Source organism: Castor canadensis, chromosome 1 (assembly GCF_047511655.1).
Source record: "Castor canadensis chromosome 1, mCasCan1.hap1v2, whole genome shotgun sequence".
NCBI lineage: Eukaryota > Metazoa > Chordata > Mammalia > Rodentia > Castoridae > Castor > Castor canadensis.
In genome coordinates, this window is record NC_133386.1 from 143,436,763 (window position 1) to 143,464,099 (window position 27,337).

Below are 27,337 nucleotides of genomic sequence, written 5' to 3' on the forward strand. Positions count from 1 at the left end.
GCCTGCTTAATAAATAATAGGAAAATTATATGTTTTAGATACATTTTACATGGAAGTGCCAAACTGATGATGCTGGGAAAGAAAAAAAAAAACAGAACAGCAAACATTCTTGGATGAATCATGGGATATTTTTAAAAAGAAATAATAAGAAATGAGAAATTTCAAAAACCATCTAAATCTAACTTCTCTTTAAAAATATTGGAATTACATTGCAACACTGGGCAAATATTTTCCCATGAACAATGTGATTGATCAGATTAGAATTTCACTGAAACGGAGAGGAAAAATGATCATTCCATGATACCGTAGCCTCCTCAATTTACAAACAATGCACAGATTGACAACAGGCCTACATTCCTCATTGCATTGCCTTTCTGTTTTCACTATACAGGTGAGTCTATAAACATTATGAAAGATATAAACTCTATGAAGCTGGATATGTTACCTTTTTTAATTTGCATTCTCTGCATTACCAGAATTTCCTGAAAAGAAACATTTCATCATTTTTTCTTGCAACGACTTCAGAAAATTTACATAATATAGTCACTTGATGCCATTTCACTCAAATATTTTAAGAATATTTTTTCATTAACCCTCCAACAACCTATTGGTTTTACAATTCATTTTTCTCTAGTAAAGCCAGATTTGTCTCCAAGTAAAAACTTGATAACACCTTCCCGAATCTGCTTGGTCTTGACTCCATAAACAATTGGGTTCATTGTAGCAGGCAGTACTAAATAAAGATTAGCCACAATGATGTGTATGTGGTGAGGAATATTCTTTCCTCCAAAACGATGTGTGAAGAAAGTGAAAAAAGCTGGAATATAAGTGATTACAATAGCACAGATATGAGATGTGCAGGTGCTGAAGGCTTTGTGACGAGCATCTGATGAAGACAGGTTCACTACAGTCCTCAAGATCATAGTGTAAGACACAGAGATACAGCAGATGTCAAACACACAAACTAGGAGAGCAACCAACAGACCATAGATGGCATTGACCTTGACATCCCCACAGGATACCTTGGCCACAGACATGTGGTCACAGTAGGTGTGGGCGATGATGTTTCCCCGACAATAAGGCAGGCGCTTGGTGAGGAAAGTGAATGGGGTGATGAAAACCACACTCCTCAAGAAGGTGGCAAGACCAGCCCTGGCAATCACAGGGTTGGTGAGGATGGTGGGGTAGCGTAAGGGGTAGCAGATGGCCACATAGCGGTCCAGGGCCATGAGCATGAGCACGCCAGACTCCGTTGCTGTGAAGGTGTGCACAAAAAACATCTGTGCCAGGCAGGCATTAAAGTCAATCTCCTTGCGGTTGAACCAGAATATGCACAGCATGTTGGGTACAGTGGTGGTGCACAAGGTGACATCAGTGAAGGAGAGCAGGGCCAGGAAGTAGTACATGGGCCTGTGCAGATCCTCCTCATGGCTGATAAGGTGGATGAGCCCACAGTTTCCCACAGCAGCAATGATGTACATGAAGAAGAAGGGGAGGGAGATCCAGATGTGTGCAGCTTCCAGCCCAGGGACACCATTCAAGATAAAGAATCCTGGGGTCAGGCTGGAGCTGTTGGCTGCAGACATGATGGTTGACAGGGGGAGGGCATGTTACACTCCTCAACAGTGGCAGTTTCCTGGGCCAGATTATAAATCAAAGGTAAGTAGAGGGCTTCAAAACAAAATGCAAAATAAAAAATGAATGAAAATGTGATTTTATGTGACTTGAATTTAGAAGTGATTAAATTTCTTTGTCATCACTGCCTAGCTTCCCCTTCTACTTCTGCTTCTTACATACATGGTATACGATATTGTTAAGTTGTTTAACCACTTTATGGCTTAATATTTTCAACCTATGAGATAATTCTTGTACCACTTCAGAAATTTGACAATATTATCCGTTAAGTTAATTTTACACAATGTACCTAAGTATACATAATGCATAGTGAATACTCCATATATGGGCAGTAATCACTATTTTTATTACTATCATCATCACATCCTTATATTTAGAGCATTCTAATTGATCAATATGTCCTTGATTAATTATATAAATTCAAGTGGAGCTGCTCAACCTGTTCTAACTCAAGGGCCATTGTGCATTTTGGGTAAAAAATCCAGTGGAAAATCATGATCCTTAACCATCACAGGAGATTGGGATATCAACTTTAGAAAGTAAATGCTGGTTACTAAGACCTCCAGAAATATTGAAATGTGTTTCTATGCTTTAGATGCAAAAACTTATAAATGTCTCTTATATGTGGAATGAAATCCGGGGAAAACTTGTCTGCTAAATCCCAGAAAGGATTTTGCTCTTCAAACATGGTCTTGCTCAAGGCTCTTGGAACTTCTACAAAGAGAATTAGCCCTGTGGAAACCCTGCTTGATGTCTCTGCTTCTTCTAAAGTTGACAAAGACACCAAAGCCACAACACTAGAAGGAAAAAACAAGAACACCTGGAGAATTGAGATTTTGTTTCTACAGATCTGGCTAGTAAATTAAAACTGATCAATCATCTCAGAAATCCTCACACTATTCCAAGCATCAATAATATATAAAGGAACAATTTATCTAAATTCATTCATTTAAATCAAAAACAGAGAGAGGAACCAAAGCCAATTCCTCCTTTCTGTCTACAACCTCCCATACTAAATTTCAAGGATCCACATTGATCTATTATTTTTTTATCTATTTTTAGTACTATAAAATATCAAAAAAGGGAAAATTAGATAACTAAGTAACTATTCTTTATAAATATGAAGAGAACCTATTTTTATTACATCTTACCCTACAGTGAATCATGGGCACTCAGACTTCATGAATTGTTTCCTGTGTGAACGTTAACTAGCAGGATGGATTTAAACAATTCTGAAACCTTTTCTTCCACAATTTTCATAACATATGAAGGACAGTGATAGTACCATACACTATAGACGTGTTATAATAGGTAAATACAAATTAATCTTCCAAGCAGTACCTGGAATGTAATAATTAATGCATATTTTCTATTATAATAATAGTCAGAATGTATGCTAATACATATTTTTCATTTAACTGATATTCGCTATTATATTTCCATACATGTTATCGTAAGTTACTGATCCAAACACTGAAGAACAATTGCATAAGCTGAGCACACTTAGCTTAAACAAGCCATGGTGACATAGGAAAAAAGTTAACTTTCAAGGTAAAGAGTGAAAAATCTTATTCTTATTTTTACCTCAGGGAAGAGAGCACAAATATGAGAAGTTACAGAAGTCAATCTTTAGATAAGGGAGTTCTGTACATAGATATCTTGTTGGATTCTTATCCCCAGATTCATTTACACAGATGTATGGAAACTGGCAGCATGGGAGATTCTCTGTAGAGAAGTTCTTCCAATAACTCAACACCTTGTAGGATTCAAGTCTACTTTTGGGTTACTTCCTTCTTTTCCACAGAAACCCTTTCCACATCATTCTGAGTATGGTTATTCATTATTTAAGGTAAAAAAAAATTGTCCCTTTGCCCCCTTATTGCAACACATGACTCTCTGGACTTTGCTTTGTCAAATGAATTATTAGGTAGTTCTAAATTTATTTCACCATTAGGAGACTAGTTTTCCTTTCATATTTCTTTCAGTAATGTACTCTAGTAAGAGTCAGAATTATTGAACTTCCTATCAACCACATCTCCAGCAGATGAATTCTCTGCTAAAAGTACTTCATTTTAGAAAACACAAATCTTTGGGAATAACCCAAACTCACCTCAGTGTTAACAAAGACCAGACTAGTACTCATAACTAAGAGTTATGAATATCAAGAGTTCTAAAATAAGGCTCTCCCTCCACTTAGCCTTGCTGTGCCTTTTGAAGATTCACTCTCCATCCTTGAGTGTGTACACCTGAACTGGTCTCCACAGTTGAGTGTCTCAGAAGACTCTGGTTAGAAGGAAAAGATCCTTTGGGACTTTTGTGCTATTTTTACTAGCTTTTTAAGCAAGGGCAAAAATGGTATCTAAGATATAGTTCTTCTCCCAGGTTTGAATTCTGACCAAATGTTCTAATAGTCATTAAATTACTTGTTTTTCATTTCATCTATCTTGATTTAAACTCAGTATCACCACAAGATCATACACACACACACACACATAAAACATATACACACAGATAGCTATATACACCTATATTTTTATTGGAGTTGTAAAAAAAAAGGAAAACAAGGAGAAACAGTGAGAGTGATGCAGATGATCAAATATGTCATATGAGTGTAATCTGGAAATGTGTTATGTATAATTTATGCTTTATTCTGAATTTATTGATTAAATTAATGAATATGTAAATTTGCACAATTTCATAAATACAAATATTTATTTGTTTGGAGAGGATTATAGCAAAACTTTCACCATATTTACACATGTCTTATTGGTTGAGTTTCCTGTTACTGCTTTATTATGACGATAACTGATACTGAAAAAATTTTTAAGACAAATTACAATGATTTTTGTCATTCCACATGATGAATGTATGAAGATTTCTGCCAAACTCAGAACAAATTTTGAAAGTTATCTTTCAGTTTTGATTGAAGTTGTATCACTATCAATCCCCATGATATTATAAATCCTCTGGGGAAGGTTATGACTCAAAAAAGTAAGAGGTAAATTTCTGAAGGATAGAAATGTTCTTTTGCTGTCTTTAATTGCATAGTGTAAATGTTCACTGCTGTCAAGACTTATCAAATTCTACAGAAAAGCTATGCACTTTATTGCAGATATTAAACTTTAATAGAAAAAACTATTGGTTTTATTTAATTATATAAAAGTGTAGAATAAGCATTTTACTTTGCAAAATTTTAAAGGCATTTTTTTCTGAGATAAAACTAAACCTAGTGTTCCAATTATAATCACTTTTATTCAGCATTGTGCTGAAGATTCATTCAGAGAAAGAAGACAAAATATGATGATTCAACATAAGTAATCAAATCTAATTTTTATAGATATTGAAAAGTTAAGTGAATTTATAAATATATTACTAGGATTAATTAATTACTAAGAATATCATTGAAAGAATGATAAATAAAAATTATAAATAATAGAGTGACAAAATTAAAAATTTAAAACACTTGAAACAATTTCAAGGACCTAGGATTTAATTTAGCTAATGATTTGAAAATCTTAATGGAAAGCTATAATACAATGTTCAGATACTAGAAGACTAATAATGGTACAAAGGTAATACTATCTGAAAGTGATTTATGAATTTAATGAAATGTGACAGACCAGAAATTATTATTAATTTATATTTTTAAAAGTCAAAAGTTGATATCATAATTTGTTTTGAAATATAGCACAACACCCTACTTTATACAATTTTGTTAGCACAGCAGCAATAACTGAAAATAAAAACACAAAATTTTGACTTGAAGGCACTCAATTGTAGAATACCACAATGTAGCCATTGTGGTAATATCTTGTTAATAAATATCTAGTGTGACCCATCTTTTCTTATTTCATTTTTTTGGAAATTTTGTTAAATTTCTGCTGAAATATATACCTAATATTATGACGTAAGCCTCCCAATGTAAGAATTAAATGAATGAATGGTGATTTACTCATAAATTGAAATAAGGATGAGTGGGAAAAGGCTAGTGCTTACACTGAGTGGTACTGGAACATCTGGGTATCCACTTGAAAAAGATGAATCTTTAGTCTTAAACTCTAGCATACATAATAATCAAAATATACTGAATTTTAGCTTTAAAATAGAATGATAATGCAATACTTTAGGAGATGACATATGGTAATTTTTGTGACATCAACAGCATAAAAGTTTTCTTAAATTAACATAAAATTAGCATAAAAAAGCTGAGAATGCTTAATTTTTATTTTTTCATTAAAGCCACCTGGGAATACATATCATACAATATACCAACAGTAAATTGAAAAATACTCTGTGATCCAGACATTTCACTCTTCAGTGTTTCAGCACTGAAACGTGTAAGTATGTGCTCCAAAAACACACATATGAATGTTTATACCAGCATTATTCAAACAGGCCACTGGAATGCCCCAAAGAGTAGAATTAATAAGCAAATTGTAGTATATCCCTAAATTAGATTAATAAGGACTGAAAGTAGTAAAACTAATGCTTCATAAAACAACACAAATACTTTGAAGCATGATCCATTTTCTGTAGTTCAGTGCAAACCACCTCAGTCTTCTCTGAAATTTGGTGTTGTAGCAAATTAATTGACATTTCCTCTCTTTTCTCTTTTCCTCTCCCCCCTTCATTATCTCCCGTACCCTCTCTTACTACACCATTACTTTCTTACTTAGCTATACCATTCCTTTCTTTTTTGTTCTTTGCATTCAACTTGCTATTTTCTTTTATGTGTGGAATAAATGTCCTTTTTAACATTTTGCAGTTTAAGTATTTTCACAGTGTCTACAGTAACAAGTTTCTTGAAATGCTTTCATGTTCTCTGGGGGATTTTCTTTAGACTTGCACACATGTATCAAGATAAAATTTGATTTCCTTATCTTTTTCAGGGCTTTGAAAAAGCCCTGTTCTAGTCCTTATAAATTTACATTATTAACACTAAGTTATTTATTGGGGGAGTACTGGGGTTCAAACTCAGAGTCTTGCATTTCCAAGGCACTCTACCACTTGAGCCACACCCCTGCCCAAGACTAGGATTTTATTAGCCCCTTCATTCTCTGTCATTACTCTTCTCTAAACATTTTAATCTCATGTCTTTCCAACTATGTCATATATCAAACTATATCATGCTTACCTTCACCATTATGAATTTAAAAGCATAACATCTTTTGTTATTCTCTAATGGTACATTTTTTTATTGTGCTGGGTAGGGGTACATTGTGGCATTTACAAAAGTTCTTGCAATGTATCAAATACATCATACTTGAATTCATCCCCTCCACCATTCTCTTTTATACCCTTACCCCCATTCCTGGTATAGTTTCAACAGGTAGCATTTTTCCATTTACATACATATATACTCAGTATTTTCACCATATTCACCCTCCTACACCTTTTCCCCACCTTCTCCCCCCTCCCACTGGTACTAACACCCCAGACAGGACCTGTTCCACCCTCCTGTTTTCCGATTTTATAAAAGAAAAAAAATGATATTTTTGCTGTTTAACATAGGGAGTTCCCTTGTGGCACTTCCTTGTGTATGTTTATTATAGCTTGAATTGGTTCATCTCCTCTATTTTTCTTCTTTCTGCCTTCGTTCCTTTCTTATGGTAGTTTTGACTGGTTTAAAATATTCTGTATTCATTCTTGCTTAGAGAGACATCAACCATATTCACCTTCTTAACTTCCTTCTTTTACCCTCTCCCTCTCTTTTAATATTTTTTGCTGCTATTATTAAACTATCTTTTTTATACTAAGTATATTACTATGAATTCTTATATATTTATCCCTCCTTTTCAAAATATTTGTTCCAATTTACTATTTTTACAATATTGCCTGGTATGATGAAGATGTACAATACATTTTTTGTGTGGCATGGGAGATTAAACATTTAACATTGTTTGGCTTCATTTTGTTTTCATCTTAATTTATTTTAGCAATTCAAGGCATTTCTGCCATTATTTTTTTCTTTTTCCATTGATCATACCAAATATATCCACTTTGAGACTCTTTAAATAGTCTTTTTAATCTTTTTTGTAAACATGTCTTTATAATTCTGGTATTCTTTTTGTTCTGGTATGTGCTATTTCTTCTTTAGCAAGACAGTTTTATAGGCTTTTGGAGCTGTTGCTTTCTCTCTTTGTTTATCAGTAGAGAGTATCAGATCTGTCAATTCCAGGTGCTTTTCAGCAGATATGGAAAATAAAGAATCTTTTTTATTTTGTTATCCCTCTCATTCACATAGATGAAAGGAAGAATAATATGTATGTCCTAAAACCAATTGTCAGTTTCTAGCAAAGTTTGATTAGTTTCTCTCTCCTCTTGAGGGAAAAATCTATTTTAAAAGGCCACTTGATTTCTGACCCACAAACACTACATATTTTATAATTAGTAACTTTTAATGAAGTCTTGTGGGCTAAATTTATTACTATGAATTCTTATATATTTCTCTCTCCTTTAAAAATTTATGTCCCATCTTAGTATTACTATTTTTACAGTCTTCTCCAGTATGATGAAGGTGGGCATATATGTTTGTCTGTGTGGGTATGGGGATTAAAGGAAATTCATACAAACAGTATGTACACTGAGGATTTTTTTTCTCCTACATGGAGAAAATAATTGATTTGTAGAAAAAGACAATTTCCAGAAAATTTCTTAACATGTTTCCATTTTTGAGCCATCTATAGTAATACATATTGCATTGATATTCCTCAAATAATCAGATTAATATAGTTTTTCTGTGCCTTTGAGTTTTAGGCAAAGATACTTTAGTTCCCAAAGACTAGACGATGATTCTAGGTTCTAAGCTTCATGTATTATTCAACCTTTGCTTGTAAACAACACTAAAGGATTGTAACAACATTTCAGTATAGTCCATGAGTGCTCTGCCTACTCACTTACATGATTTCTCTTATTATTTCTAGAATCTCACTTATTTGCTTTTGTAAATTTCACTTTTATTCTCTATATTTTCAGAAGTTATTTAATTCTCTATTTCTATGTATTTGGACTTTTGTGGAAATGAATATTCCTTTTTAGATTAAATCTCCATCCTTATTTGAAAATTCCCAGCACAAAATTCACAACACAGGGGAATAATCACTCTTAAAATATTTTGTTTATTTCACTCATTTTTAAAATTTTTATGTTAAACATCTTACTTTAGAAAATAAATGTCAGATGATAAGAAGTTAAATACACCTATTACTTTCTCTAACTAATGTTTTCCCCCACCCCCTGCCCCCCCTGTTTTTTGAGACAATGTCTGCCTATATAAAGCAGGCTGACCTTGAACTGGCTGTGTATCCTGAGGATGGACTCCTATCCTTCTGTGTCCATCTCCCTAAGTGCTATGATGAGAAACATGAACCACCATGCCAGTCTTTTTTCGGTAAATAATATTATTATGTGAACACTTTCTCATGTCATTATGGATACTTTGAAATTAATCAACTTGGGTTGTAACACATTTGTACATGGAAGCAATGCTAGGAATCTCTCTGTATAGCATTCCCTAGCTCAACTAGCAAAAACACTTTGTCTTTCTTTTATTGCCTATGTCTTCTCTTCGACAAAATTAGTGATAGGGGCAGAACAGGTTATGCCTGGAAGCGAGGGAGGGTGGGGGGGAGAAGGAGAGGGTGGGGGGCAGAGGAAGAAATGACCCAAACAATGTATGCACATGTAAATAAATGAATAAAAAAATTTTAAAACTTTAATAGCTAAAACTTTCCATTTAATAGTCATACCAAATTAAATTATGCATTTCATTACTCTTGAATATGCTTTCCTATTTTGCTATTAAAAATATCCCTTTGATTTTTAGCAACAAGTTTGCTATCAGAATAAAAGTGTCAAGAAAAGCACAACATCAAAGTTGAAATGAGAGAGAAAAATATTCATATCAATATTGTCATCATTGAACATGTAGATGCAGATCATTCCACCACTACTGACCATCTGATTTATAGACGTGATGGGATTAACAAAAGAGCACTTGAAATTTTGAAGCCACTGGTGAGATGGAAAAGGGCTCCTTCAAACATGCCTCTGTATTGGATAAACTAAAAGCTGAGCGTGAGTATGGTATCCCTGTGGAAATTTGAGACCAGTGAGTATTATGTGAAGAACATCGATATGCCAGGGCACAGAAACCTTGTCAAAAAAAAAATTATACAAATGTCTCAGGCTGATTGTGTTGTCCTGATTGTTGGGGTTGGTGGTGATAAATTTGAAAATGGTATCTCTAAGAATGGGCAAGGCCATGAATATGCCCTCTGTCTTAGCTACTGGGTGTGAAACAACTAATTGGTGGTGTTGATAAAATGGATTCCACAGAGCTACCCTACAGTCAGAAGAGATGGGAGGAGTTTATCTAGGAAGTCAGCACTTACATTTATACAAGTGGCTGCAACTCTCATGCAGTAGTATTTGTGCCAATTTCTGGCTGAAATGGACACAACATGCTGAAACCAAGTGCCAATATGCCTTGATTGAAAGAGATTTGGAAAGTCACCTGCCTGTAGAGATGGCAGTGCCAGACAACCACCATGATTGAAGCTTTTAATTGCATCCTACCACCAATGCATCCAACTGTCAAATCCTTGCATCTGACTCTCCAAAATGTCTAAAAGATTCATTGTGGACCAAGTAGAGAGACTGGTATTCTCAAGCCTGGCATGGCAGTCACCTTTGTTCCAGTTAATGTTATAACTGAAGTAGTCTGTTAAAATGTAGTATGAAGCTGAGTGAAGCTCTTTCTGGGAACAATGTGGGCTTTTCAACAACATGTCTGTCAAAGATGTTCATTGTGGCAACATTGTTGTGATAGCAAGAATGATCTATCGGTGCAAGCTGCTGGCTTCACTACTCAGGTGATTTTCCTTAACCATCCTGGCCAAATAAACACTGGCCAAATAAACACTGGTTCTGCTCCTGTACTGGATAGTCAAATAGCTCACATTGCTGGCAAGTTTGTCAAGCTGAAAGAAAAGATTAACTGCCGTTCTGTAAAGAATCTCAAAGACAGCCTGAAATTCTTGAAATCTGGTGATGGTGAGGGATGTTCAAGCAGGAAAACCAAACACCAAGGCTTTTTAGGAAGCAATATTTATTAGCATGCCAGCAGACGCTCGGTGGATTCCCATCCAAAAGCTGAGCCCCAAGAACAAAGGGGCCTTGCCTTTTATACCCTTGCAAGCAGTTTACAGAAGTAAGAAGCAAAGTTTAACCCTTATATGGTTCCTTGTAATTTCATTGGCTGCTTCATCCTCAGTGCTACATGACAATTTTCAGGTTCAGTTTCCTTAAGTTTCAGTTTCCTGCCATGTCTCCCCCTCTTCCCCATTACATAATTTCCCCCTTTGGTGCTTGGATCCACCTAAAGCCAAAGAGCATCATCCTGATTTAGGGGTTTGTATTTCCACAGCATCATTACATGGGCAGCAGTTTTCCTTTTTATAGTGGCCTCCATAATGGTCCTGATAAACTGCAATACCAGGGGAACCAGGCAGGGTAGTATCAAACATGTTCCCCAGATAAGAGCCATGGCCCCTATCAAGGTCTTGAAGGCACCCAAGGCAGAGAACCATTCTTTCCAAGTCTGGATGGGATATGGGCAATCTTCCTCATTCTGTCAGTGATTTCTTCTATAACCTTCCCTTCACCATCAATTTATAAACAGCAGTTACTTAGACTGAATTTTCCACATATACCTACTTCGGAGGCAAGTAGATAGTCTAAAGGCTGGGTGGTTTTGGTACACTGCATTGCATACCTTTGTATGCTGATTGGCCAGTATGTCAAGAGATCCTGCAATTTCATTAGTTACAATTTTGACTACCACCTGGAGCCGAGTAATGTGGCTGAGCATATAAATCGGGATGTGAAAGGCCCCCAAGTGATAGGACCATAATACTGAATGATTCACACAGGAGGCCACTCATCATCTCTCCAGTTTCCAATTTTTAAGGTACCCCGCTTCTTTCTGTTTGTACTTTCCTCATATATGGAAACTCCCAATTTTTCCCCTTGTGCGAGGGGAAGAAAGAAAAAGGATGGTGATGCCCACCAATCTGTGTTTGCAGTAAGATTGTTCTAAGGTTTTTGGAGAGCAGAGAATTTGGCCACCAGGTGGGGCCATGGTTCTGTGTGGTTTCGAGTTCCCCACCACTGGGTCTCTTGGGCAGTGTCATTGTAAAACTTCTGCCCTAAACAAGTTAAATCCCCTATCAGGGTGGAGAACTGGCCTTTTGGACAGGAGATATAGTAATTCCCAATGATAGAAGTTTTCAGGAGCCAGACGCTTTTCTTGTGATTGGGGAAGGCAGTCTCATTAAAGGGCTCCAGTGGGTCCAGCTCCTTAGCTTCCCATGTGGCCAATGGTCTCCCAGATTGGTTCCCCCACAAACATAACATGAGGTGACATTTAGTGTCTGGGCTATGCATTCGGCTAGTATGAGGAACAGGTTTTTGGTCTTGGTGGAGATAGGAAACTCACTCCACATTTCCTCATAGAAAGAATGAAAGACTTGGTATGAGGAACTCTCATGGGTGATTGTGATGAACTTGAAGTGTAGCAGGGTACCAGGGTCTGCACCCTTTCCATTTATCATTATATTGACCATAAGTCACTGTTCCCAATCTGTGGGATTTAGTATAGTAAAGTTTATGGGGTTACAGGTGCCAAGGGTACAGTCAGGAGTAGTCATCCCTTTGTGAAGGAGGGCTGATGAGTGTTCTGCCATCTGCCAGGTAACCCATGAAACACAACTCCAGTAAGGGCAATAATGCCAGCCCACATCATAACAGGGCCAGTCACCCTGGCATATATACTTATCATTTGACGTATAGGTTCTCTCCCAGGCTAGGCTTTCACATCCTACTCTATCTTGGCCTATGGCCACACATACATCAAGAAACATTCACACTGGCTTATCAGGGTTGAAAACCTTGGTACAGTTAAAGAAGTCCCTAACTTCCCCCGAGATAGTGTCATCAAATCTCTGGACCTCCAACCAGAAAGTGGGGTTCAAGCAGATCTGATTACCATGGGACCACACTGAATAGATGGCATGGTTATGGGTGCATGGCCCAATGTCAGTGTTGCACAAGAGTACTAAGTATGAAAAAGCAAAATCCTGGTGACAATACTTCCTTCCCAAGTAGTATGCATGCATAAATCACAGCTTGAAGTTTGTGGATCTCCGAGCAGAGAACTAATTAAGTTTAAGAGGAGGAAAACATAGAAAGGACCCATCTTTTAGGAAAGGGAGGTGATTCCTCAATCTTCTACTGTGCATAAATTAGTCAGCCTCCAGGGTGAAAAAAGCAGGGCTGTCCTCCTATTGTTTGTGGTCCCTTGTTGTTTCCAAGGAAGCAGGGTCCTGCTGAGGAAGGGCACAGGTGGTCTGAAGGGTGATATTACATGGTAAGCCTAGGTCAGGGATGCACTCCTACTTGAGAGGAGCTGGCTTCACTTGGCTGTGGTGGATCCAGGGAGTAATTTTTGCTACCTTAACTGCAGTGGAGGTAGACTGAATAACAGCAAAAAGGGCCCCCCAATTGGGTTTTAGTGGTTGGACATTTCATTCTTTTACCAGATAGCATGCCCTGGTTAGTAAGGGTGTGTGGGGGTTGTCAGGCTAATGGGAAGTCTCTCTCAGACCCAGTCATTGATTTTTGAGAGAGTTGACCCGAAAGCCTGCATCCATTTTCTCAAGGTGAAGTCACTTATTTCTTTGAGGTCTCCTTATATACTCTTAGGCCATCCATACAAGACTTCAAAGGGTGAAAGTCCCATCCTGTTCATGAGGCTTGACCTGATCCTTAATAATGCTATAGGTAGTAACTGATCCCACTGTAGATGAGTCTCGTGACATAGTATTTCCAGCTATAATTTTAGGGTGCTATTCATATGCTCCACATTTCCTGCAGTTTGGGGGTGGTAGGCCATATGCAACTTCCAGGTGATTCCTAAGTCCTTAGCTACCAGCTGCACCACCTTGGCCATAAAGGCTGGCCCATTATCTGACCAAATAGATCTGAGTATCCAAACTGAAGGATGATCTCCTTAAGCAGGCATCTGGCCTCCTTGCAGGCCATCTCAGTCCACGTGGGGAAGGCTTCCATCCATCCTGAGAAGGTACAGATGAGTATAAATATATATTCGCATCCTCAAGTTGGTGGCATCTCAGTGAAGTCCACAATCAAGTTTTCAAGAGGAGTTCCTCCAACATTCTGCACCTGGGGCGGCACCCTTGGCCCTTGCTGGGGATTGGTTTTGACACACAGGCTACACCTTTGGCATACTGCCTTACTTATGCTGGAGAGCTTGGGGACATAGAAGTGCTGGGCCAGGGTGGTCTTGAGGGTCGTTCACCCTGAATGGGTTCCTTCATGAGACTGCTTAACAAATGTAGGACCAGTGACACAGGGATTGTGATGTGAACACTGGCAAACTTCCAATGTTGTCTGGTAGAAAGTTTCCCTTCTTAGTCTTGAACCAGGCCTGTTCTTGTGGTGTGTACCATAGGTTCCACTTAGCTAAGGGACATGGGAACAAGGACAACTAGGGCCTGTTTTCTCATGAAGGCTGCCTGTTTGGCCCCTCTGTCTGTTCTCTGGTTTCCTTGTGCATCTCCATTTTGGTGCCGTCAGCACTGCATAACTGCCACTCATTTAGGGGCCCATACAGCATCTAGCAGTTCAAGGATATCTTGCTCATACTTAATACTTTTTTCTTCCCAAGATAATGAATCCCCTCTCTTTATATAAGGCCCCATGGACATGAATGGTTGTGAAGGCATATTTAGGGTCAATGTAGATATTTACCCATATTGCAATGAGCTGGGTGACAAGTTCAGCCTTTTGTGCAGAAGTTTCAACCAGCTGCAGGCAGGCTTGAATTACCGAGTCCAGAATTACCACTACATACCCAGCAAAGTGTGTGCCACACCAGACAAAGCTGCTGCCATCTGTGAAATATTCAATGCCCAGGTGGTTGATAGGCTGATCAGTTAGATCTGACCAGCTCAAGAAAACATCATCCATGACCTCTAGGCAATCATGTTCTGGGGGCCCAAGTCAACAAGCAATAGGGTGGCTGGGATTAGAGTCTTATCAATCTCCAGCCACTCGTGTGGGTTTTCACATAGCGTACGATGTGAAATTTGATCATTTGCAAGTTGGTCAGCCAATAATTTCCCTTATACTCCATGAGAGTCAGGATAGAGTGGGGAACCTAAACAGTGAGTTCTTGCCTTAGGGTAAGCTTGTCTGCTTCTTCCGCTAGGTCAGTGGTGGTTGCCAGGGTACACAAGCAAGGCAGCCAGCCTCAAGAAACAGCATGGAGCTATTTCAACAACTAAGCTACCAGACAATGCCAAGAGCCTAGTAGCTGGATCAGGACCCTGACAGCTGTCCCCTTTTGTTCATGGACATACAAGAAAAAGGACTTTGTCACATCTGGCAGGCCTAAAGCAGGGGCATTTGTGAGTCCCCTCTTAATTTCTCTAAAGGCTTTCCCTTGTTCCCCTTCCCATACCAAGGGTTCTTATTCTCCCCCTTTGTGGCTTCATAGAGGAGCTTAGCCAAGAAAGAGTAGTTAGAGATTTGACAGAAACCCATGGCTCTCAAAAACTCTATGATTTGCTAGTGGGTGTTGGGGGCTGGAATGGAACAGATAGTTTATTTTCTCTTGGGACAGAGCCTGTGTTGCCCCTGTGACAGTTGAAAGCTGAGTTATTTGATGGTCTTTTGTCAAATTTGGGCCATTTTCTGAGAAATTTTTTACCCTGCCTCCCATAAAAGACAGAGAAAGAGAGGAGTCCCTTCCATACAGTCCTCCTGAGTTGATTCAGCCAGCAGGAGGTCATCTGCGTACTGAAGGAATGTGCAGCCATTCTGATCAGCTGAGAAAGCTTTGAGGTCAGATTCCAAGGCAATTATGAAGATAGAGGGGGAGTTTTTGAAGTCTTGTGGTAGCCAAATCCAGGTTAGCTGTCCCTTTTCCCCAGTATTGGGATTTTCCTATTGGAAAGCAAAAATAGACTTGTTCTATGGGGCTAGGTGGATATGGAAAAATGAATCCTTACGGTCTAGGCAGGTAAAAAAACTTTGCCTCAGCAGGGACAAGGCCTAAGAGTATGTAGGGATTTGGGATCACAGGGTGTAGAGTGATAGTCCATGAATTTACCACTCAGAGGTCCTGAACCAGTCTAAAATCCTCAGTCCTCAGTTTTTAGACAGGTAAGGAAGGGGTGTTCCAGGATGACTGGAATGATCAAAGGATCCTACACTTTAGAAGTGTGTCAAGGTGTTTTTTAATTCTGACCTGGGTTTTGCAGGGAATAAAGTATTGCTTTTGCTGAGAGGGGTGGTCCCTGGATTTAATTCCACCACTACTGTGAGCAGATTTTGGGCCAGCCCTGGGGGATTTTTTTTAGCCCATATACCTGGAATCTTGAGGGGAAGCCCAGGAATCTCAGGAAGCTTTCCCTCAGGGGCATAGAGTCACCATTCTTCTTCTCATGCAACTGTGAGAGAGTCTTTGTCTCAGGTCCTTTCAGTTTTAAGGCTGCCATGCTGTGAGAATCAAAGGTTATCTGTGCCCTCAGTTTACATAATAAGTCCCTGCCCATCATGGCCACAGGACAATTGGGGAGATAGAAGAATTCATGCTTTATTTCATGACTCCCAAGGTTGAATTGTCTATACACTAAGAAGGGGTGGCAGGCCCAGTTCCCTGTAGCCCTGATGATAATAGTTCTATGCTTTTGTGAAAGAGGGCCCACTGGTTGGGTCATAACTGAGCGTTCTGTGTCTGTGTGTCTACCATGAGGTCAATGGGATGGCCCCTACTCTCATTCAGAACATAGGCTCCCAAGGGCTGAGTAAAATGGAGCCCGGTTGGTCCTAGTCCTCCTCATAGCCTTCCAGGGCTCTCAGTTCAACAGTGTTTTCCTCCCAGGGTCTGGGTTCCCTGCTAGTGGGCTGATATTTTCCATCTACAATGCGGCCTCTGCCTCTGGTCTGGGGGGCCTTTGGGGGTCCCTGGTCTGTTGGAGACATTCATTCTTCCAGTACCCATCCTGGCAACAATAGTCACACTGATCTTGTCCTAGTTTCTCCCTGAAGAAGGGATGTCCTGGGGGTGTTTGTCACCATCCACAGTGATTGTCCTGGCCTCTACTTTGACCAGCCCATCAGGACCTGCCTGACCATTTAACTAGGGCTGTAGCAAGAAGGTCCACTTTCTTTTTCATCTTCCTGTCAGCCTCCTGTTTTGGCTCCTGGTCTTGATTGACAAAAGCCTTTGTGGCCACCTCCAAGAGCTGGCTGGCATTCACTCCAATGAATCCCTCCAGTTTCTGCAATTTTCACCTTATGTCCCCTTGGGCCTGGCCAACACAAGTGGCATTAATCATCTGCTGAATGAAATCTTATCATTTGCAGGTAAATGGATGGAACTGGAGAGCATCATTCTGAGCGAGGTCAGCCAGATTAAGAAGACCAAAAATCATATGTTCTCCCTCATATGCAGACTTTAGATCTAGGGCAAATGCAGCAATGTGGTTGGACTGGATCATATGTCAAGGGGAGAGCACATACAGGAGATATAGGAATAAAGAGAAAATACAAAACATTAAAGCATTTGATGTCCCCACTCCAGAGGAACTAACACAGAAACCTTAAAGCGACAGAGATTAACATGAGAAGGGATCGGGAACCAGTGTAAAGATCAGTTAGAGATGAATCAACATGGGTCGCAACACATGGGTACACGAAAACAATGTTAGGAATCTCTCTGTATAGCTATCCTTAACTCAACTAGCAAAAATGCTTTGTCTTCCTTATTATGCTTGTGTCTTTTCTTCAACAAAATTAGTGATAAGGGCAGAACAAGACCGGTCTGGAACTAAGGAAGGGAGTGGGGGAGAGGGTGGAGGAAGGGGGCAGTGTAGAGAAATGACCCAAAGAATGTATGCATATGTGAATAAATGAATATTAAAAAAAAGAGGGCAGGAGACCTCATACAAATGCTCATAAAATTGTCTGGGACTCTCATCTGGTACTTGGAGGACTTCTGATGTTTTGCTCAAGTACATTGCCTTTTTCCCTCCATCCTTCATGTCTCCCAGTAGTGCTTCCTGGTATTATTCAAGTTGTGGTAGCCTCAGTCATCATTAGGATCCCAATGGGGGTCTTCCTCAGGGAACTGAGCCTGAGCATAGGCTTGGGCATTTAAGTTACCTGCAGGGACATGATCTTCCAGCCACTTTAGAGCCACCAACAGTATATGGCACCACTCTTCAGTATTGAATAGAGTCAAAAAAAGCTGCTGGCAGTCTGCCCAAGCGGGTTTATGAGTTTGGCTGGTGGGCTGCATTAAGTCAATCAGAGCTTGAAGTTTTTCCATAAAGGAAGGTGTATGATGTTTCCAGTTTAGGAGGTCTGTGGTAGTAAAGGACTGGTAGCTGAATGTCTGCCCTCCTTGTATTTGATCATTCTGGTCATAATACACTGGGTCATGTACCTCCTTCAGGGGCATTTGTAGGGCAGTGGGAGTCTGAGGAGGGGCAGGGTTTTCATGGAGACTGGTTGGATGCACCCAACTGAATGGAGGATGTGGGGTGAGAACCGCAGACTCAGAGCAGAAATGGGGTCCACAGGACTCAGGGAGGTCAGGGGAGATGAAGCCCCAGAGGCTTCTGGGCCAGATTTTACAGATGTGACTGTCCCTCTAGTTTCCCCTTCCAATGTTAAAGGTGAGGGTGTGGAATTGGGTGCCAGTGGCAGTGGCGGATAAAGTGGCACATAGGATGGTGGTATTTCCTGGGCTCCACAGCCAGTGTAAACTCCTTTGATTTCTCCTTATACTTGGAAGTTGCAGCCACCCAAGCTGCCATGATCCTACAGATGTCTTCCAGACAAGGTCTTAGCCATGTGGGTCAGCTGAGAACTATATCCTGCCAGCAATCAATGTAGGGAAACTGATCAGAGTGCCCAGGATTCCCTACAATTACCCTATAAACTTCATTGACTACAACTTTGTCTATCAACCTTTCCAGGGGCCACCCTACACCAAAAGCAGACCAATCTAATTCACAAAGGGACCTAAGCTTGTTAAAATTTAACTCCATAGTCCCCATTAAATTCCCTTTTGAAAGTTTTTAAGTATACATTCCAAGGGGTGCCTTTACTCTGATTTCCACCTAAACCTCAAAAGAAGGGTAGAAAAGTAATTAGAGAGTTGCATGTTATTAATTGCACTCACACAAACCACTATACAACAAAAACAACTAAATAAAAGGAATCACCACATACCTCTATATTAACACTTAATGTTAATGACCTCAAATCCCCCATCAAAAGACACCAATTGATAAGCATTACCAAAGATGAAGATAATTTGTTGCTTACAAGAAACTCACCTTACAGATAGACACAAACAATGACTTAAGATAAAAGGGTAGAAAAAGATTTACCAACATAATGTAGACTTCAAACCTAAGTAAGTCAGAGGAGACAAAGAAAGTCACTTCATGTTAACAAAAGGAGCAATACGTCAAGAGGAAATAACAATTGTTGATTTATATGTTGCTATGTTAGTGCATCCAATTTCACTACTAGACTTTAAAACAGAGGTAGACCCCAACATAGTGAAAGTAGGAGACTTATTACTCAACTATCCCAAATAGATTGGGTATCCAGACAAAAACTCAAAAATGAAATCTATCAATTGAATGACACTATAGGTCAAGTGGGAGTGACAGACTTCTACAGAGTATCTCATCCTGAAACAGAATGTAAATTGTTACATTCTTCTCAGCAGCCCATGGAACTTGCTCCAAATATATCATATTTTAGGTCACAAAGTAAGTCTCAATAAATAAGAAAATTGAACTAAGCCCTTCCTACATGGCATAAAGCTAGAACTCAATAACAAAAGAAACAGTACAAAATACTAAAACACTTGGAGACTGAACAATACATTGCTCCATGACCAATGGATCATCAAAGAAATAAGTGAAGAAATTATGAAACACAGCAAAGGTAGTGCTAGGGACAGACTTTATAGCCATGAATGCATAGATTAAATACTAAGAAATGTCAAAAAATTACCTAATGTTGCATCTCAAACTCTTAGAAAAACAAGAACAAGCTAAATCCAAAACTAGGAGAGAAATAATAAAAATAAGTGCAGAAAACAACAAAATAGAGATAAAAAAATACATAGAATTAATGAAACAAAAAGTTGAATCTTTGAAAACATAAATAAGATTAATAAACCCCTATCAAATCTGACTAAAATGAGAAAGGAAAAGACTCAAATTGATAAAATTAGAAACAAAAACAGTGAGATCACAACAAACACTAATCTTTAGGGATTACTTTGCAAACCTATATTCAAATAAATTGGAAAATCTAGAAGATGGATAAATTTCTAGTTACTGCTGACCAAAAAATTGAACCAAGAGGATATTAAATGACATAAACAGATATATAACAAGGTATGAAACTGAAGCATCTATAGTCTCCCAAAAAACAGAAGTCCAGCACCTGACGGATTTGCTGCTGAATTCTGCTAGACCTTTATAGAAGAACTAATACCACCACTTCTCAAACTTTTCCATGAAATACAAAGGGAAGGAACACTGCCTAAATCATCCTATGAAGCCAATATTATATTCATCCCAAAACTTGACAACTATACAACAAAAAAGAAACTATCTGCCAATCTCCTTAATGAACTTAGATGCAAAAAATCATAATATAATATTGGCAAAACAAATTCAACAATATATCAAAAAAATCATGCACAATTAAGTGGGTTTCATCCCAAAGATGCAGTGATGGTTCAATGTACACAATTTATTAAATGTAATACAGCATGTTAACAGAGGCAAAGACAAAACCACATGATCATCTCAATAGATGCAGAAGAAGCCTCCAACAAAATTCAATCTCTTTTCATGAAAGCTCTGATAAAATTAGGAATAGAAGGAATGTACCTCAACATGATAAAGGATATAAGTGACAAGCCTATAGCCAACATCATACTTGATGGGAAAATGCTGAAACCATTTACTCTAAAGTCAGGAAGCAGACAAGGTTGTCCACTTTATTCACTCTTATTCAACACAGTCTTGAACTGTGAGAGAGGAAGAAGAAATAAATTGAATTTGATTAGGAAAGGGAGAAGTCAAGCTATCCTTGTTTATAGACGCCATGATCTTATACCTAAAAGACTCAGAAAACTCCATCAAAAAACCCCTCGACATCATAAACACTTTCAGCAAGGAAGCAAGATGCAATATCAATTTACAAAATTCTTATGAAAAGAATTTTTTTACCTTTAAAAAATGATTAGCATAAACTAATTGTATAAGATAGTTTTATTGTGACATTTATAAAACACATATAATTTGGTAATGTTTACCTCACATATATTAGTTTTGTAAAGAAGATTTTAATCATGTACACACAATCTCATATTCCTTTACTCATTTATGGTTTCATGCATGTATTTGAATAACACATTGAGGCCTTAGTACTCCCAAAGTCTCACTAGTGATTTTGAAAAAAGTATTAAGTAATGTGACACTGGTTTCCATGAAATTTATTTTCAAGTGAGGTGGTTTATGAATGTTAGGACAGTAGAAAAATTCCTAAAACGTTCAGGCATATTATGTGCAAAAATGAAGTTAGGAAAGATTACATGTCCAGTTTTGAAATAGTAAAAATAACATTGGAAATTATAATAATACAGCACATGAATAATTCTATTTTCATAAAACAAGTCTTGTATACTACTGGCAGTCTTTTGTTTCTGGCTTTCTGCATTTTGTTTAATGTTTCAACATTCATACGTATAGCAACATGCAACAATATTTCATCATTTTCTCACTTGTGTCTTAAAGTTTATTCTTTTCTTGTTCTTTCCTTTTTTTACTATACAAAAATTGAAATTAATAATTAAAACTTTACCATTCCTTTAATTTCTTAACCAAGTAAAAGGTTTTGAAAATAAAGTTCATTTTGCTTGTGGAAGTTTACAACATTATGTTATAGTAAGCATATAGGCAGTGAAATAATTACCATATAGAAGGTTACCTCTAATTATCTAACAGTTGCATTTTATTGAATAACGATCCCATTGACAGACAGGCTGCATCGTGTTTATCCATTCAGCAGCCTTGGTATATGTTGCATTTCTACTGTTTGACTAACAATGTGATTATGAATATACATATTACAGAACTGTTCTAAAACTTGGGTTCAAGTAGCTCAGTATATGGTAACTGGAATTAACTTACAGAGTAATTGCCAACTTCTTTTCCACAGCTGCAGGACTTTATTTTGTCCCAACAGCAAAGACTCAGGATTCTCATGTTTTCATATACCTGTAACACCAGATTACATTCTTTAAAAACATACAAAAGGTAGAAGATGCAGTGACATGATATTTTCATTTTGATCTGAATTTGCCTAACAATTAATACTTTCAGTTTTTTCTTGATAATTTTTTGTTTTCTCAGAGAAATTTGTATTTGAATTCTTTGCTTAGTAACAAAGATATCACATTTAATTAAGTAAATAGTAAAAGTTAGACTTCTTGCTTATCAATAATCACATAAAAATAAAAGTCTAAACACTCCAATATAAAAGTGCGTATAAGAAAAATAATATGTTGGTGAGTATTTCCTCCAAAAACATCTATTAAACATTTTCTGGAAGTTCAAGCCACAGACATAGGTAACATAATGAAATGTACACTCAATGTATATTTTCCTTGGATTCCTTAAGATAAATATCTTCATTATCTTATTCTTGATGATTAAGATTTCATTTTGACATCCAGTGGCTTCAAATAACAGTTGCCTCATTTTTGTTCAGAAGTTTCAGTCATTAATATTGATCACTTATGCTAAGAAAAGCTAGCACAATGTCCCCATGATTTACATTACTCCATTTGCAATCAATGGAAAATGTAACATGGAAATATGTGGAGGGCATTCACATGAGTGTATTTTTCATGTTACCTTCCTTTGGTGTCCAGCCTAAGAACCTTGTATAAACCATGTCTGAGCGCCTTATTCTTGAGGGCATAAACCATGGGGTTGAGGGCAAGGGGAATAACATTGTGCAGCACATTGAGAAGGACAGGAATAGGTGGAATTTTCATTCCTGCACTATGAGTGATGGACATGACAATGATGACAGTGTAGAAGAAAAGGATTAGGATGAAGTGTGAAGTACAGGTACTTAAGGCCTTGGATGCAGCTTCTATTGAGTTCAATTTCAGCACAGACTTCAGAATGAAAGTATCTGATAAAATAATCAAACTCAGGTCACTTCCCATGATTGTCCAAGCCAGAATGAGTTGGTTGATACTGTTGACTTTCCTGTCATCACAGGATAAGCTAGTGACTCAAAGGTTAGAGCAAAGACAGTGCTCTGTTTGATTCTGGGAGCAGTAAGATCTCTGTGCAGCCAATACAGGCACTGAGAGGAGACACAGACTGTTTCTGAGTGAACACAGTTTATTTGATCACAAAAGATTCCGTAATCATTGATGGATACTGCAGTAGTTTGCAAATAGCTACAAACTGATCTATAACCATGCGAACGAAGATACCTGACTCCATAGCCACAAACCAATGGATGGCAAACATCTGAGCAAAGCACTCAGGGAGACTGATGGCCTTCGTATTGAACCATAAGATGGCCAAAATCTTAGGCATGATAGTGGAAGACATTCCCATGTCCACCACAGCCAGGATGCCCAGAAAATGGTACATAGGCTGGTGCAGCGCTGCCTCTTTGTTGATGATGGTCAGGATAAGGTTGTTGGCAATGCATAGCCAGGGGCAGGGAGAGCCAGTGCTGCCATCTGCGAATGCCTGGGAATCCCATCAGAATGAACTCAGAGACCTGGAACTCAGAGCTGTTGGAATCTCTGAGAAATTGGAACATCCTTCACTAAGAGGAAAATGTTTATGTTACCACTCTTAAATTATCATTACGACATTATTAAAAACAGATTTATCCAGAATCATGATATTAAGTGTGGATTCAATAGCTTTATTGTTCTTAGCCTCTCACTCATTTACTTCAGATGTCTCCTGAAACAGGAAATCTGGTAGGTGGCACATTGTCTTTGTTAAGACAGCAATTCCTCCCTAAAATGTGATAATGTAGGCCATATTTTTGGAACATTGCTTCACCTAACTGTGAAAGAACACAGTACAGAAAATCAAGACTTTGTTCACCATTATCCAGATAGTAGGTATATAGGTAGAAAAATATGAAAATGATCTAATACTACAGTCTTATTCTTATTTTGGGCTCTTTGTTGAGGTGGTTGTTTCAGAGACCTAATGTAGAGACTATGTAGAGACTCAGATACAATTGTTACATAGGAGTGTAGATTACAACATATATGTAAAAAAACTTATCTTTCATGTAGTTGAGATTTTGTGAACTATTGATTTGCCCTTTTATTTGTTTCATTTTTTATCTATTTATTTATTTTTGCAATATTGCAATTTGAGCTGTGGTTGAGATAGGGTCTCAGGAACTATTTGCCCGGACTGGCTTTGAAACACGATCCTCCTGATTTCTGCCTTCTGAATAGACAGCTTGATAGGCATGAGTCACCAGTGCCCAGCCTGATACCCTTTTACTTTTTCATGAATTTGTATAACACAATAAATTAGAAAATGTTATACTAATGAAACTCATGAACAATTAGGTTAATGACCTTTCTAAGCCAAAGAACTATATAAAAGAAAAGTGTGGATTCAAAATCTTTACCTTTTTGCCCTCAATGCAGAGAAACTAAAGCAGATACTTTAAAGCAACTGAGGCCAATAGGAGAAGGGGACCAGGAACAAGAAAAAAAAAATCCTCACCTTTTTTATATTCCATTCATTATGGTTTTCATTAACTTACCAATCTTGGACATATTTTCGTTTACTTGAACATTCCAGACAATGATACTATAATGAAGTAATCAGGATTTAAAACAGTTAAATAAAGCTTGTAGAAAACATGCATATGGTATAATTGCTTTGACAAGTGAACAGTCCATATATAAGACATTTTGGTAATATTACCTTCTGTTCACACTATAGTGTGTTAAAACAAGATGCTTACTCCATTGTCCTACCAAGTATGCAATATTTCTGTTTCCTGCTTTTTTTTAAGTTTCAACATCAAAGTGAAAACAAATAAGATTTTAAAATATTTTGGGCTATAATGATAGAACCTACAGGATGGGCAGTATTTGTGTAGACCTGTTCAGTGACTTTAATAACTCAAATAATGACTTCAGTTTTCCTTAGATCGGGTCAAGACAAATTAATAAAGATGTCTGAAGATAAATATTTATTTTCCTTAAATGTTTTATTTCAATATGTTGTCTATATTTTTATAATTCATTTTTATAATGTATTCAGTTTGGAAGGTTTTATTTCAGCATTGACACTCAAGTGTCTGAATCAAATATCTGCTCATTTTGACTTAAGAAGATGTTTAAAAGCCCACATCAACACTGTGAATGTGCATCCACTGAGTGCATTTACTAAGATTGCCCATGTCTATCCTCTTTGCTTCATCATAAGACATTCCTATTCACCATTAGTTTTGTAAATACTTGTCACTATTTAAGAAAAACATCCACAAACATATATGTTAGAATAAAGACCAGCTCCCAGTAGAATAGGAGAGGGTTATTGTAAAGATAGGTGCTACTAGGAATCCAGGAGTATTTAGAGGCATCATTCTGAACCATAAATGATTCTCTACGCAAAATTTAGTAGCTGAATTAGGTCATATTTATCCACAGTGCTTTGTACTGTACCACTTCAAAACACTGTACAATAACATCAAGATATTTGTTGAGGGCTGAATAAAGTCAAGGACTTTCTGTGTTTTTAACAATGGAAACAACAGTAATGGGCACATCAGTGATGAACAATTTCACTAACACATACAAGGAGTAAAGGAACCACAAATTCATATCTTATCATGAAACATAAGTTGCCTGAGTTGCTAGATGACAATTGAGTTGTTAGATGGGAATTAAAGACTCATAATTACTCAAAAGTCTAAGTATCTCACTCATGTAATTAATGAGCTTGAAAACTCTTGTTTAAATTAGAGATAAGGGCAAAACAGTATCTGCTTGGAAATGAGGGGGTGGGGGTGAGATGGAGGGAGTGGGGGGAAAGAGAGGGAGTGGGGGTAAGGGGGGAGTAATGACCCAATCATTGTATGTATATATGAATAAACGAAATTTTAAAAACTTAAAATGATGCAAGCAAAAAATAAATATATCTATTAAAAAAAAAGAAAACTCTTGTTTTACAACTCTGAGACACAAGTAGAAAGAATAAGAGCCTGGATACCTTGATGACTTGCAGTGTAAGTTTGACCAATCACTTAAATTCACTGAGTCTCTGTGCATTCAATAGAAATTGGAGGCAAATATACCACATGAACCTGAGTAAAATATTTGACCACAAGTTCAGTAAATGTGAACACGTATTGAAAGTTAAAATGCCTTATTTCTCTCTGGATTGCTTAGGCTTCATTGTCTTTTCCATTTTTATATGAATTGTAGGATTTTTTTTATTCCTGTGAAGAATATCACTGGACTTTTAATGGATATTGCACTGAACCTGGAGATCATTTTTGGAAGTATATTCAACTTCATATTTTAATTTTGCTGACCTATGACATGGGAAACTCTTCCATCTTTTAGTAACTTCCATAATTTGATTTTCAATAATTTATAGCTTTTTGTAGAAGTCTTTCACCTCATTAGTTAAGTCATTCCTAGTAATTTTATCTTTTTTGAATCTTTTTTGACTGAGGCTATTTTCCTTGTTTCTTTTTCAGCATCTTCATTATTGGAATATTAAAATCTGACTAATTTATTTACATTTATTTTGTAACCTGCTACTTTGTGGCAAGTGTTTTTTAGATCTTAGAGTTTCCTGGTGGAGTCTCTAAGGTCTTTTAAGTACAGGACATATCATGGACAACTCATTATAATTGGAGTTCTTCACTGAGAATTTTCATATCTTTTATTTCCCTCTTGCATTATTCCTTTGGCCAAGAGTTTAATCACTGTAGTGAATAAGAATGAAGAGAGTGGACACCCTTGTCTTGTTCCTTATTTTAGATCTTCCCCACTTGGTATGAAGTTGACTATAGGTTTTTCATATACTGCCTTAATTATGTTGAGGTATTTCTATCCCTTATTTCTTCATAGGTTGTTCATGAAGTTATGTTGAATAATATCAAATTTTTTTTTGCATCTAGTGAGATGACCATATTTTTTTCTTCATTCTATTCAGGCACTATATTAAACAGATTCATTTTTTAATGTTGCACTCCCTTTATATTTCTAGAATGAAACCAACATGGTTATGGTGTATGATCTTTTAAATATATGCATTCTGAATTAATATCACTACTTTATTGACAATTTTGTATCTGTGTATATCAAGGATCATTTTCTGTTTCTGTCATGTCTTTTACTGTTTTTGGTGTCAGGGTAATCCTGGCTTCAAAAATTAGAATTGATAGCAAGCCTTCCATTTTTATTTTATGGAATATTTTTAGGAAAAATAGGCATTAGTTTTTCTTTAAAGGGAATTCAACAGTGAACCCATCCACTATAGGGCTTCTC

General features: G+C 37.4%; 1 protein-coding gene and 2 pseudogenes across 1 annotated transcript; 1 reads left to right on the forward strand and 2 right to left on the reverse strand.

The window, feature by feature from the left end:
- Positions 1 to 454: 454 nt before the first annotated feature.
- Positions 455 to 1,781, reverse strand: LOC109680969 (olfactory receptor 52N2). Its single transcript, XM_020155583.2, has one exon. It carries the CDS (start codon positions 1,584 to 1,586, stop codon positions 621 to 623), a length of 966 nt encoding a protein of 321 aa, XP_020011172.2. The 5' UTR covers positions 1,587 to 1,781; the 3' UTR covers positions 455 to 620.
- Positions 1,782 to 9,516: 7,735 nt separating this feature from the next.
- Positions 9,517 to 10,751, forward strand: LOC109680968 (putative elongation factor 1-alpha-like 3; annotated as a pseudogene).
- Positions 10,752 to 17,809: 7,058 nt separating this feature from the next.
- Positions 17,810 to 25,527, reverse strand: LOC109680967 (olfactory receptor 56B2-like; annotated as a pseudogene).
- Positions 25,528 to 27,337: the final 1,810 nt, after the last annotated feature.

What these genes read in the sequence shown, in the direction of transcription:
- LOC109680969 (XM_020155583.2), bottom strand. Translation starts at nt 1,586, where the DNA reads ATGTCTGCAGCCAACAGCTCCAGCCTGACCCCAGGATTCTTTATCTTG.